Source organism: Motacilla alba, chromosome 13 (genome assembly GCF_015832195.1).
Source record: "Motacilla alba alba isolate MOTALB_02 chromosome 13, Motacilla_alba_V1.0_pri, whole genome shotgun sequence".
Classification (NCBI taxonomy): domain Eukaryota; kingdom Metazoa; phylum Chordata; class Aves; order Passeriformes; family Motacillidae; genus Motacilla; species Motacilla alba.
Genome location: NC_052028.1, coordinates 17,166,806 through 17,179,082, shown reverse-complemented (window position 1 = coordinate 17,179,082; position 12,277 = coordinate 17,166,806). Strand labels below are relative to the sequence as shown.

Genomic DNA, 12,277 nt, shown 5'->3' with positions numbered 1-12,277 from the left:
GCTAGGCTGTTGCAGTTGTTAATTAGTACTGATTGCTCCTTGTATGCAATGGACCAATGGACGGGGTGAAGTTTCATGGTTTTTAAATATCCTTGTGGACGAGGGGGGATTTTTACGTATCTCTGAATAACTTATCAGACAGCAGAGTTTGGGGTTTGCTTATTTTCGCTGCCTTTCAGTAGTGAGAAGCTCTTGGGAGACCAGAAATCATGGTATCTTACAAGCAATCTGGGTTCTATCAGCAGGTGAAAATTCTTCGTCTTAGTGGTTTTTTTTCTAGACATCTAAAGCCTCTGCAAGTTCATAAGAGAAAAGTGAAATCAAGCAAGGTTATTATTTAAAATAATCAGTATGTAAAATCTGCAGCACTTTTCTCCCCCAGCTTTAAGCTGTGTGTGGACATATGTCTTTTATCCATCCTTTTATGTTGTTAGTAGCTGTTTAGCAACTTCCTGGAATATCAGTATTGTCAGTGCTCTCTAAAAGAGAGATTGTGGCACTCCTGGCTTGGGCCTCAGTGCGTGGTTGGGGTTTGACTCAAAAGGCCTTGCCTGACCCCCAAGTTTTGGATAATGTCACGGAGTGACGATTTCAGTCTGTCACTTGATGAGCTGTGAAATGCTGAGCAAAACTCCAGCCACTTGTGGGGTGAAACAGCCTCTCAGATCCGGGCGGGAGGTGACACAGATGAGGTGTAATCCTGGGAGACACGAACTCTTGGGTAGCTTTGAAGTTGTCTCAGCAGAACGGTTGCCCTGGGCAGGAGGGTGGCAAAGCCTCTGCTGCCAAGAGTGCAGGAAAAGCACTCCTTTTCTCCAGCTTCTCCTTTTCTCCTGAAAGGGATCCTGTCCTCTAAACACACCCTGGCCACGATCATCCCGCGCTTCCCCAGGCTCTTGTGCACCGGGGAGCCTCTGGCAGGCGGCGGATCTGCAGCCCTTTGCAGCAGAAGTCGCTTTGCAGGCTGGCTGCTGCTGCTGCGCCGTGCTGGGAGCATCTCCAGCCTGCCTGGGTCCGAGCCCGGCTCCTGGGCAGAGCTCTGCAGTGGGAGCGGTGCAGAAGCCATGCAGGGAGCCTGGGGCTGGCCCTCGCAGGGTCCTGTGGCACTGGAGCCGTTTTTGACTTCAGAGGTGCTTCTACATGGCAGCCCAGGAGGGGAGGTTTGAATCCTCCAGGCCAAGCTCTGCAGAGGGCCTGGACAAGAAGAACTGAGTTTTGGGACATAAAGTCTGTAATATTGGGCTGGTGACAGCAGAACGTTGGTAGATAACAGGAGTCTCTTATCAGACGTCTCAGAGCAGGAAATGCAGTGGGAAACAAGCTCTAGAAATAGTCCAAGAAATTCCCACCTCTAAGAAATCGAAGCATTATTAAAAAAAGTGTTGCCTGTATGTCCAACAATTCCATTTTATCACTTCTGTGGTGACTAACAGGTGGCATTGTCTAGGTGTCAGCTTTTCCTTATATCTGTTTATTTTTGTGTGGTGTAGCAGCACCTGGACTCGCAGTACATGAATATTTTTCATGAACTTCCTTCTGTGTCTGTGGCAGGCCCTGGATTCTCCTCATAAGTTTTTCCACTGGGCCAAAAAGAAAAAAGAAGGGCAGGGTTAAATGAAAACCACCGAAATTCCATGCATTTACATGACAACACTGGGATTTCCAGCATGGGAGATGAGTGGTTGCTGCAATCTGTCTCATTCAAATGCATGGGAGTAATCTCAATTTTCCTAATGCCAAAGGGATCAATATTTTAAGACTGACAGTTCTTACTAAGTAAAAGTGACAGTTTGTATTAGAATTTACTCATTCGGTAGCTTCCAAAAGTGGCTGTGTTCACTGCACATGCTAATGCTGTGTTCACTGTATGATCAGAGGGAAATAACTCCTGTTCCTGTTTGGATCTTCATTTCTCTTTCCCCTCTGCACCCTCCAGAGCAGTGAAGGTGCTATTTCCATACAGTACTAAGAAGAGTAAGCTTAAGTGACTGTTTTAAAAACCTCTTCACTGTGTTCTTTTTTGTCTTCTCAAGTCATGCTCTGGATTACTTGAACTCCACAATGAAAGAAAAGCAAAAATATCCCCATATATTGTGATTTTAAAGGTTTTTTTGGCTGTTTTATCACTTTTCCCATGGTTGAGATGATGCCCTGGCTTTGCATTTCATTCTTGGTGACTTTGATGTGCAGTCAGTGATCTGTTGTGAAGGGGCTGATTCCCTCTCCCACCCCCTGGAAAGGGGATATCCTTTAGGAGTTTGTACCACAAGCCCCTGGGTGTTGAGTGGGCTTTATTCCTGCATTTGTTGGAGGTGAGGAGCCCTCCCTGCCTGCCCCGTGGCAGCCTCCTGTCCTGCTGCCCAGGGAGTTCTGCCATCCAGCAGGAAGCAGGAACCCGCCTGTCCCGAGTGCCAGACTGTTTGCTGTGCAGTGAATCCTCGTCTGGACAGGAGCATGTCCCCGCTGTGCTTCCTCCGGAGGCTCCTTGCTCAGATCAGGGATGTGTTCCTGCTGTTCAGCTTCACTGGGGCTGCTGCCGTCCCCCTGAAGCGCTGTCCTGCTGCCAGGCTGAGGCTCTGCCGGGCTTCCCGGGGTGGATGTGCCTGGTGTTCCCGGGGTGGATGTGCCTGGTGGAGTCCTGAGGGGAGAGACAGGGAATGGAGCACCAATGGATGGGGAAAAGCTCAGCATATCCAGGGCTGGTGCCACAGCGTGGGCAGCAGGAAAGGGGGGATCCTTCCCTGCTCAGGTGAGACCCCACCTGCAGAGCTGCCCCAGCTGGCCCTGCCCAGCAAGGAGCTGGAGCTGCTGGACAGACCCAGAGGAGGCACCAGGCTGCTGAGGGCACTGCAAGGAGCATCCTCCCCATGGCCATGGGCTGGCAGGGATGCTGGCATTAGGAATTGTTCCCTGGCAGGGTGGGCAGCCCTGGCACAGGGTGCCCAGAGCAGCTGGGGCTGCCCCAAGGCCAGGCTGGACAGGGCTGGAGCAGCCTGGGACAGTGGAGGTGTCCCTGCCATGGCAGGGGTGGCACTGGATGGGATTTAAGGTCCCTTCCAGCCCATCCTGGTTGTGTTTAAAGTCCCTGTGAGCTGCCTGTACCTGGCATTAGTCACTCCCTCTTTGCTTGGGGACAGGAGATGTCCGTCCCACCTGCTGGCTCAGGGTAAACCCTGCTCTGCACCTGGAGGAAGAAGAGGGAGGGAAATACCTGAGAAGTGTAGCATTTGTAAATCTTAAAACACAGGATTAAGAAGTTGTGGTTTTAGTTTGATCTTCTGGAGAAAGGATAATTATTTCTGTGTGTATTTTTTTTTTACCTCTCTAAAGATTAGGAGAGGAGGGGGGATTAAATTTATGTTCTGTTGTTTTGCCAACAGTCAAGACTTGGCCTTTTTATTGCTTTATCATTTTACTGAAATTGTCCTTCTAATCCTGCAGATGTGAAGGACATGTGTCTTGTCTTCTCTAAACCAGTTCCCTTCTGACTTGCATGTGTTCATAATAGTTCTTGAACAAGAGAGAGAGAGAGAGAGCAAAAAGTTGTTTTGTGACCTAAGAGCCTCGGTTAGATACCCAGAAGATGTGCAGTGTGCTCCTAGTAGACATATGTTTGAAATTATCTTTTTATTGGGCTTTGGTTGTGGAAGATAAGGAAGGACTTCCTGCACCAAGGTGTGCATGAGCTGTATGATGAAAATAAACTTTTATAGGCAATTTGCAATTCATACAATCCCAGAAGCAGTTTTCAGGTGCAGCACTGACTCTAGAATCCTGTGCTTTTCCCAGTTTGTTAATTCAGCTTCTGCTGCAAGGGAATGATGTGAGAAGGAAACAGCAGAAGCCTCACTTGCAAAACGTGGTACATTTCTGCCTGCTCTTCCGTTCAGTGACCAGGGACAGCAGGTGCTCGTCCCTGTCTGGGCAAGGACTGGGGTTTGTGGGATGCCTGTTGCTCTGGGATGCACATTCTCAACAGTAGAGAAATGTCTGTGGCTCAGGGCTGTGTGTCTTGGTTTGTTTTATTTTAAAGCTTGCGCTCAGTTCCCGAGGTGTCCCCACACCCATCCCCTGCCCTCTTTGAGGTCCTCAGGAGCCCAGAGGAGCTTGGTGAAATTGTGGCATTTAGGAAACAGCCCCAGCACTTCTCTGACATTTGTTGTTCTTGTCCCCAGGATGTGGGAAGCTCAGGTGTGATGGGAGTGTGGTTCAGAGAGTGATTCAGGTGTCTTTAGCTGGTGACTGAGAGAGGTTTTATGGAAGGTGTCAAGTGTAGCCTCACTTGGAGGGTGGGCTTAGAACTGGGGTCTGGACTGGGCCTCAAGCTCTCCTTTCCTGAGGGAATCTGTGCTCTCCAGCTGCTCTTTGTTGGTCTGGGATGTGACAGATGGTGGCTGACCTGTCCTTCCTTTTGGAATTCTGTGTTCCAGCAGCGTGGCCTGTCCTGGCTGTCTGAGGGTTGCTTGTCTTGGTTCAAGGTGTTGAGGCAGGGCAGGGATGAAATTTTCAGTCTGCATTCAGTTTATTTTCTGTTATGGACTGATGAATCTTTGCCATCCTGACACTTCATCCATTATTTAATGGTATCATTCTCTTCCATATGTCCTGGGTCTGGCATATGGGTGTTCCTGAAGAGTATATTCAAGGTATAATCCTTCAGAGTAGATCACAGTAGATGTATCAGCAAAGTGTCTACTTCACATGCAGCTGACACCTAATAATGGCAACAGATGTAAAAATTAAAAAGTATTGCAGTTTAAACAGCCTTCAGCTTTATAGATGTGCCAGTAAAGTGATGGTAATGGTAATTACTAATGGAAAGCCTCAACTCAGAGCATCCTGTCTTTTCTTCATGCCGTGCTGTTCCAGAGTCACTCACACTGCAGTCTTTGCCATGGGCTCAGAGCTCTCAGTGAAATGTGCATTTTCTGGGCTGTTTAGCCTGGTGTGCCTTGCTCAGGAGGTGAATAAACCATGGAGCTGGTTGTTTGGCTTCTGGGAATGCTTTTTTCAGGAAGGTGCCTGCGCTTATAGCAATATATTCCATCTTGTGCTTTATCACACCAAGTAAATCCTTCATTAAAAATAGGTTGTTGCATAATCTGTGTTTTCCATGCAGGTTATTCTGAGGAGTTCTGCAAAACTTTGTGTTCAAATAGCTATGCTCTAACCGTGTATTACATGGGATGTTATAATTTAAAGCCTCAGTTTAGATGCATGAAATACATATCCATAGTTCTTTCAGCATATTATTATACTCCTGGAACTTCCATCCATGCAACGAAAATGGCTTCAGCTGTTGCTTGTCCTGGCTTTTGCAGAGCACCGAGGTTGGGCTTGGGTACAAGAGCAGGAAAGGTAACAGGAGATTGCTGCCCTGCCCTGGTGGTGAGGATGGTTTTGATCAGTCCTTTACCACGGACTGAACACTTGAGCACAAGGTTCTCTGCTTTGTTGGTGTCAGTTCAGCGTGTCAGAGACAGATGGGAAATAGTTCTGAACCTGCTCAGTGGCTTCACTCCTTTGGCAGAGCAAGGGGCTTTTCATTTCTCTCCCTTTTAGTAGAGAAGTCAGACATTGGAGGCTAAAGATGAGAACTTAAAACTTTAGGTACTAATGTAAAACACTTTCCCCCAGGGTGTGTTGTTTATGTACTTTGTTTATGTACAAACAGTCATGAGTTAAAATGGGATTTGTTCTGTATCTCTCAGGGTTATTTCTGAAAAAATACTCTTTAACTGCTCTGTTTTGCATATAAATTGAACAGTAATTTGCATTCATTGTAGTAATTCTGCTGCAGGATTTAGATTTGGAAAAAGTGGCTTTACTTTCCTTAAGTACTTAAGTCTATATGTCTGTAACACAAAACTCTCTGGCTTTAAATGGCAGAGTTTTGGGTTTGGTACCCAAACTGGCTTTTGGATGCCATGGCTGCCTATTAATTAACTCGCAGCTGGCAAACTGGAAGTGAAGCCTCCCTGTTTTTACCCCGTTTCTGTCTCTGCACACCCTGGTCAGTTGAAAGCTGCTCTCAGTGTGAATATCATGCAGTGCCAGGATTGATCGGGCTCTCAGTTCAGGGCAGGTCCTGATGTCCTGTTGCTATTTCTGTCTCCGGTGAAAATGTGCATTTTGCAGTGCATCTACAGCAGAAGTGCCATCAGATCCTGCTGATTGCCCTGGTGACTTGAAAAACCTCTGAGAAATGACTTCTGTACATCACAGCCATCCCGTGTTAGAGGTGCATTCTCAAGGCCTCTCAGAGCTGGGACACCTTTGCAGAGGGAGCTGGCTCCATGGAGAACTGGCTCTGATTTCCACAGGTTGGGAGCAGCAGGGCACTGCTTCCCAGCCTGCCTTGGATTCAGGGTGCAATACCTATTTCTGAATCTGGTTTTTCTAACACTTCCTTTTAGATCCCTGTCGGTGCCTGGTGCATTCCTTGGGCTGTGATGGTCTGAGGTGGGAGTGTTACACGAGTCAGGAGTGGGCTGGGCAGGGAGCAGCTGGAACTTGGGCACCAGGGGATTTTTATTTTAAGCAAACAGCAATTGCAGTATATCTCTACTTTCATCCAGAAAGTCTTGAAATCTTGTGTGGTAAGGTGATGTTTGGGATCAGTATATTAAAAAATCATTTTGCTGTTGGAATAAAGACAAGGCAATTCCTTGTGGAACTTAAACGTGGAACGTGTGACAAAGGAGCCTGTTGGGAGTCTCAGTGGGGGTAACTGAAATTCTGTTCAGGGCTGATCTAGTGCCAGCCATGACTGACCGGGGGATCAGTAAATGTCACGATACAACTGAGCTGTGTGCCTTGGAGTTTTTAAATTTTATTTTCTATAATGCCTTTTGGTCCTCCTTCATCTCTGTGGCAGATGAACCAAATGCTTTTGCAGTTTTTCTGTCTAACTACTAACACAACCAACTAGCTCAGCCTTGCAGTTGGTGTGACAAAAACTACTGTGGGTGTATGAGAAGTATTTCTCTTGAAGGTCCATCAACCAGGTGTGTGAAGATAGGCATTGAAATTCTGGTACATGCAATAAACACTTGTGCTTGCTGCAGAACTAATTAGATGCTGTGTCATGCCTTGTCCTGAAGATGTTTAAGCTCGTGTCTTCATTCTGCTGTTTCTCTTAGGAAAAATAAATCCCTCTCTTCTTACCTTGTTCTTTGTCTTTATTCTTCCCTGTAACCTTTACTGTTTTCATTTGCAACTTTTTCTGCCATTGTTTTCTCTTCTTTGTTTTCGTGTCACTCTTCCAAGTTGCTGGAGGACTTGGTTAGCCAGGGAGAAAACAGAGATAATCCAAAACTGTTTACAGATCCAGGCTGCTGTTGGGTGAGGCCAAGAGAAGACACAATACGCCGAGCTGTTGGAAATAACGATCATTCTCTTGGCTTCCCAAATACATTTTGTCCTGCAGGTGGTCCTGACTAACTGTGTGTTCTGTGTGAACACATCGTGTACAGGAACAGTGCTGTGCATGACTGGCACCATGTCCACGAATGTTCTTTACTTCCCCGGTTCATTCCTTGGTAGGTGGGCAGGGCTGGGAGAGTCTGGTTTATTTTTTAAGCAGTAATTTTGGTGAGGGACTCTCTGTCTTCAGGGCTTCACTCTGGATTGGTTTTGTGTCTTGCTAAAGCAGGTTTGCATCTTGGATGAAAATTACCCTTTGTGGCTTCCTGGTCTTAGTCCTGGCCTGTGTTTTGTGCTTGAAGGAAGGGAGAGTGGAAGGTGCAGAATGAATCTTTGATTTCCTGGTGTCGGGCATGTGCTCAGCTTTCCATCAGCTTCTTTGTGCCTTTGGGATCGTGCACACCTTGCTGGGGAGGCGATAGGATGAAAAGCTGGGAAAAAGAGAGATGAAATACTTGAATGGGATCCTTCTGGAAACCCTTGCAGTCCTCTTCATACAGCCCTTCCTGCTGACAGCTAATGATGCTGATTTCCTGAGAGAGTCCCACAGATCCCTCTCGGAGAAGGGCTTGGCTCTGGGAATGGCCTGGGAGGGCTGGAGATGCAGTTCCCGAGGCCCTGAGAGCAGGGCAGGGGATGTTTGTCTGTGTGGGGTTTGATGTCCCACCCCTGTCTAGTTCTGCTGTTGTGCTCTCTGGGATTGGAGTTTGCACAGCAGAGATCTTGCCCTGTCTTGTTTTCAGCTCTTAGCATAGATTAACTTTTTACCAAATCCTCTTAATCTTTATCAGGTGGTGAATGATAGGATCTGGATCTTATTTTCTTTTAGAAGCTGAAGGTCTTGATGCCAGTAACACTGAAAATATTGCTAATTTAATTACTGTCAGCTGATAGTTTCTTTTAAAGCTCTACTTGGAGTTGAGTGACTTGCTTACAATCCTTTGTGGAGGAAAAGCATTTGTGGAAAAGCAACTTCTTTACCCTTGATGGACTTGTGGGACTTTAGGGAATGCAAAAGTCAGTTGTGAGCGAGTCCCTTGTGGTTTAATGCCAGACCATAGGCTGGAAAAATGTCTGTACAAGCTGCTGAAATGCAGCCTGGGTGGATCATTTAATCTTGGGTGGGTCCTTTGCTTCAATTACAACTTCAGATGTAGAAAGAAGCTTGTGATAAGCAAAAGGACAAAGAAGGGGTGGCTTTTGTTTGGGACACTGCAAAGAACCTTCTAACACATGGTGGCTTTTTCAATCCAATTTTGAGGAGATAAAGGCAACGTGTAGGCACTTATACAAATAAAAGTAAATAAAGTTCAATTTAATCAGCTGAGGGGATGCTGCTGTTGAGCAGCCACAGTGCAACACAAACCTGAGGACAGATCTTGGGGAGTTGCTCCCTTGTCCTGATCTAGAGCAATTCCAGTCTGGAGAAAAGGAGTGAAAGGTTTAAAATCTTGTTTGCTCATGGAACAGTGAGGATCAGTTTGTGCTGAGTTGAAATGAGGGGAGTTTTGCTGGGAGAAATTCAGACTGGGCTGGGGAATTTTGGGCTGGAAAGCATCAGGTGCTGAGCTTCTGTGGATGGAGGCACTCCCTGTTCACTGCAAGGACTTAGGCAGCCCAGATTTGTCTCTGTTAAATCTGGACCATTCATCCTTTTCTGCTGTGCTAAAAATTGAAGAAAAGTTCCTGAAGATGCCTTTTCATAAAGCTGACCTAGTATGGAAAATGTTTTTGGGTAGACTGGGAGTTGTTGGGGTGAGTTTGGGTTTTATAAGCATTTTCAGGAAGCATAAAGTTAATTCTTTTGCTGCTGTCTCGGGGATATTTTTGTTACATTTTCTGGGCGTCTTGTTGATACAAGAGAAACTGACAATAAGTGAAGTTGTGTATTTTTTGTTCTCCGCTGACTTCATTTTGGTGTCTTGCATTTTCAAAGCTCCCCGTAAGGCTGGACGTGAAGCTTTGGTTTCTCTGGGATTGGTGGTTTTCAAATGCTGGCCGCCTAACGCAGACAAGTTTCCAAATGCTTTGTGATAAACGCCGCGAAAATTCCCTCCAAACACTGAATTTCTTTTTCCCTCTCTCTTGAAGGTTTGGCCCCCATGGAATCCCTGTGACCATATTTCCTAAAAGGGAGTACAAGGACAAACCTGAAGCCATGCAGCTCCAAAGCAAACCATTCCAAGAGGAGGCGCAGGTGAAGTGCGAGGCCGACGCCGCGGTCCCTGATGACTCCTCCCTCACGCAGCCCTCAGAGCCCAGCATAGCTAAAAGCCTTTGGACTTCTAAACCACCTCCTCTCTTTCACGAGGGAGCTCCATACCCTCCTCCTTTGTTTATCAGGGACACCTACAACCAGTCAATACCTCAGCCTCCACCCCGGAAAATCAAGCGGCCCAAGCGGAAAATGTACAGGGAGGAACCCACTTCCATCATGAACGCCATCAAGCTACGGCCCCGGCAGGTGCTGTGTGACAAGTGCAAAAACAGCGTGGTGGCGGAGAAAAAGGAGATCAAGAAAGGTGGCAATGCAAGTGACTCTTCCAAATACGAGGATAGTAAAAAGCGAAGAAACGAGAGCGTGACTACTGTGAATAAAAAACTTAAGACTGACCATAAGGTGGATGGAAAAAGCCAAAACGAAAGCCAGAAAAGGAACGCTGTGGTCAAGGTTTCAAATATTGCCCACAGCAGAAGCAGAGTAGTTAAAGTTTCCGCACAAGCAAATACTTCAAAAGCGCAGTTAAACACAAAAAAAGTTCTCCAGAGCAAAAACATGGATCATGCAAAAGCTCGGGAAGTCTTGAAAATGGCCAAAGAAAAGGCACAAAAGAAGCAGAGTGCAACCTCCTCTTCCAAAAATGCACATTCAAAGGTCCACTTCACGCGGCGTCTTCAGAACACCAGCTCAGGGTCCCTCCCGCCCCGATTGCGCCTAAAGCCCCAGCGGTACCGCAACGAAGAGAATGACTCTTCCCTCAAGACAGGACTTGAGAAAATTCGGAGCGGCAAGATGGCAACTAAGCCCCAGTCTCGCTGCTCCTCCACCCGCTCAGCAGGTGAGGCCCCTTCAGAAACCCAGAGCCCCTCAGAAGGCCCCGAAGAGGCCAGCAGTGAGGTTCAGGACACGAGTGAAGTGCATGTAACTGTTGATCAGGATGAACAGCAGACACTGGGCAAGAGAGGCAGCAAAAGCAATATAACGGTTTACATGACCCTTAATCAAAAGAAATCTGACTCTTCCAGTGCATCAGTTTGTAGTAGTGATAGCACAGATGATTTGAAATCCACCAACTCTGAGTGTAGCTCTACCGAAAGCTTTGATTTTCCTCCAGGCAGCATGCATGCACCTTCCTCCTCCTCCTCCTCTTCCTCCTCCTCCTCCTCTTCGAAGGAAGAGAAAAAGCTCAGTAATTCCTTGAAAACAGAAGTCTTTTCCAAAAACGTCTCTAAATGTGTCACACCAGATGGCAGGACCGTATGTGTAGGGGACATTGTTTGGGCCAAGATTTATGGCTTCCCTTGGTGGCCGGCCCGTATCCTTACCATAACCGTGAGCCGCAAGGATAGCGGGCTGCTGGTGCGCCAGGAGGCTCGCATCTCGTGGTTCGGCTCCACCACCACGTCTTTCCTTGCTCTTGCACAGCTCTCCCCCTTTTTAGAAAGCTTCCAGGTGCGCTTTAATAAGAAGAGAAAGGGTCTGTACCGCAAGGCCGTCACTGAGGCAGCCAAGGCTGCCAAGCAGCTCACGCCCGAGGTGCGGGCCCTGCTGACGCAGTTTGAGACGTGAACGTGGAGAGTAAGGTAGGCAAGAAACCTGGAGGCTCCACCCAACCCTAGCCAGGTTAGAGAAGTGCCAGCAAGGAGGTGGCAGAGGCAGAAGTTGCACTCGGTTGACCGCCTGCTCTTTTCACACGAGACTCGTGCCGTGCCGAGCGGGTCGTGACGGTTGAAACCAATCGAACGCGCGATCGAAATTAGCCTAAAAGCCAGGACTGAGGTATTTTTCAAGTGAGAATTTTTTTAAAGAGAAAGAAAAAAAAAAAAAACAAAAAAACAAACCAAACCACCCGATGCATAGGAGCCATAGCCTCAGCTGGAAGGCAGCTGATTTGCAGGGAATTTTTTAGTAGTTTCTACCCAGTATATAACTAGTTCTGTGTGGCCGAGGGTTGACACGAGGGATGAAAGTAGTAGCTGTGACTTTTTTGTTTTATTAGGTGGCCCATCAGGGAAGTGTAGAAATGTAAGCCTTGTCTAAATGGTCTTTAAAGATTCTTTTTAAGCGGTCTCTGATGGGTTTAGGCTGGCCGGGCCGGCGGGCTCACGCTCCCCTCTGCGGGCCGGTTTCAATGGCATTGGAGACTGCTCCAGGTTGTAAGGAAGAAGAGTTTTAGTGACTTAAAGACCAGATTAAATGGGGTTTTATCGTAGTGACCACTTAAACACTCAACCTTTCTATGCACATGGGGGCACAACTAAATCACTTCAGGGTCGGAGAAGTCGAGGGATGCCTGTAGCTCTAAGACAAAGCTGAGGAGGCCTCAGTGTTTGGGATCAAGGGCTGTTAATGCTGCATAGTGTGAATCATTCTGGTCTTTCTTCCTGAAGAAATCTTTCAGGCCATTTGCCTGGAGGTTTAGCTTAAGAGAGGCTTTGTTTTGAATGTGTAAATAATCAATTGCTGAAATTGGTCAGATTTTCTCCTGACTGGTTGTTCCTAAATTCTTAGGATACGTCCTAGTAAATTACACTTTGTGAATTGTCAGATGTGTAATTGTTGCATTTTGGATGTATCTAACTTTTTTTTTTTCTTTTTTTTTTCTTTTTTTTTTTAAACTATTTCCGTTTA

The 12,277-nt window shown here is 46.9% G+C and overlaps 1 protein-coding gene across 6 annotated transcripts in view; it reads left to right on the top strand.

Moving 5' to 3' along the window:
- PWWP2A (PWWP domain containing 2A) overlaps positions 1–12,277 on the top strand; it is a 30,835-nt gene that overhangs the window by 1,404 nt on the left and 17,154 nt on the right. For 4 of the 6 annotated variants that reach the window (XR_005258522.1, XM_038150031.1, XM_038150032.1 and 1 more), the window contains exon 2: positions 9,517–10,484. Coding sequence is in view for 5 of the 6 variants with exons in the window: in XM_038150031.1 (XP_038005959.1) it covers positions 9,517–10,484 (968 nt within the window). In the remaining variant the exon portion in view is untranslated. Of the gene's footprint in view, positions 1–9,516; positions 12,274–12,277 lie in introns of those variants that run through there. The other 2 variants (XM_038150029.1, XM_038150028.1) reach the window with 2 other exon arrangements.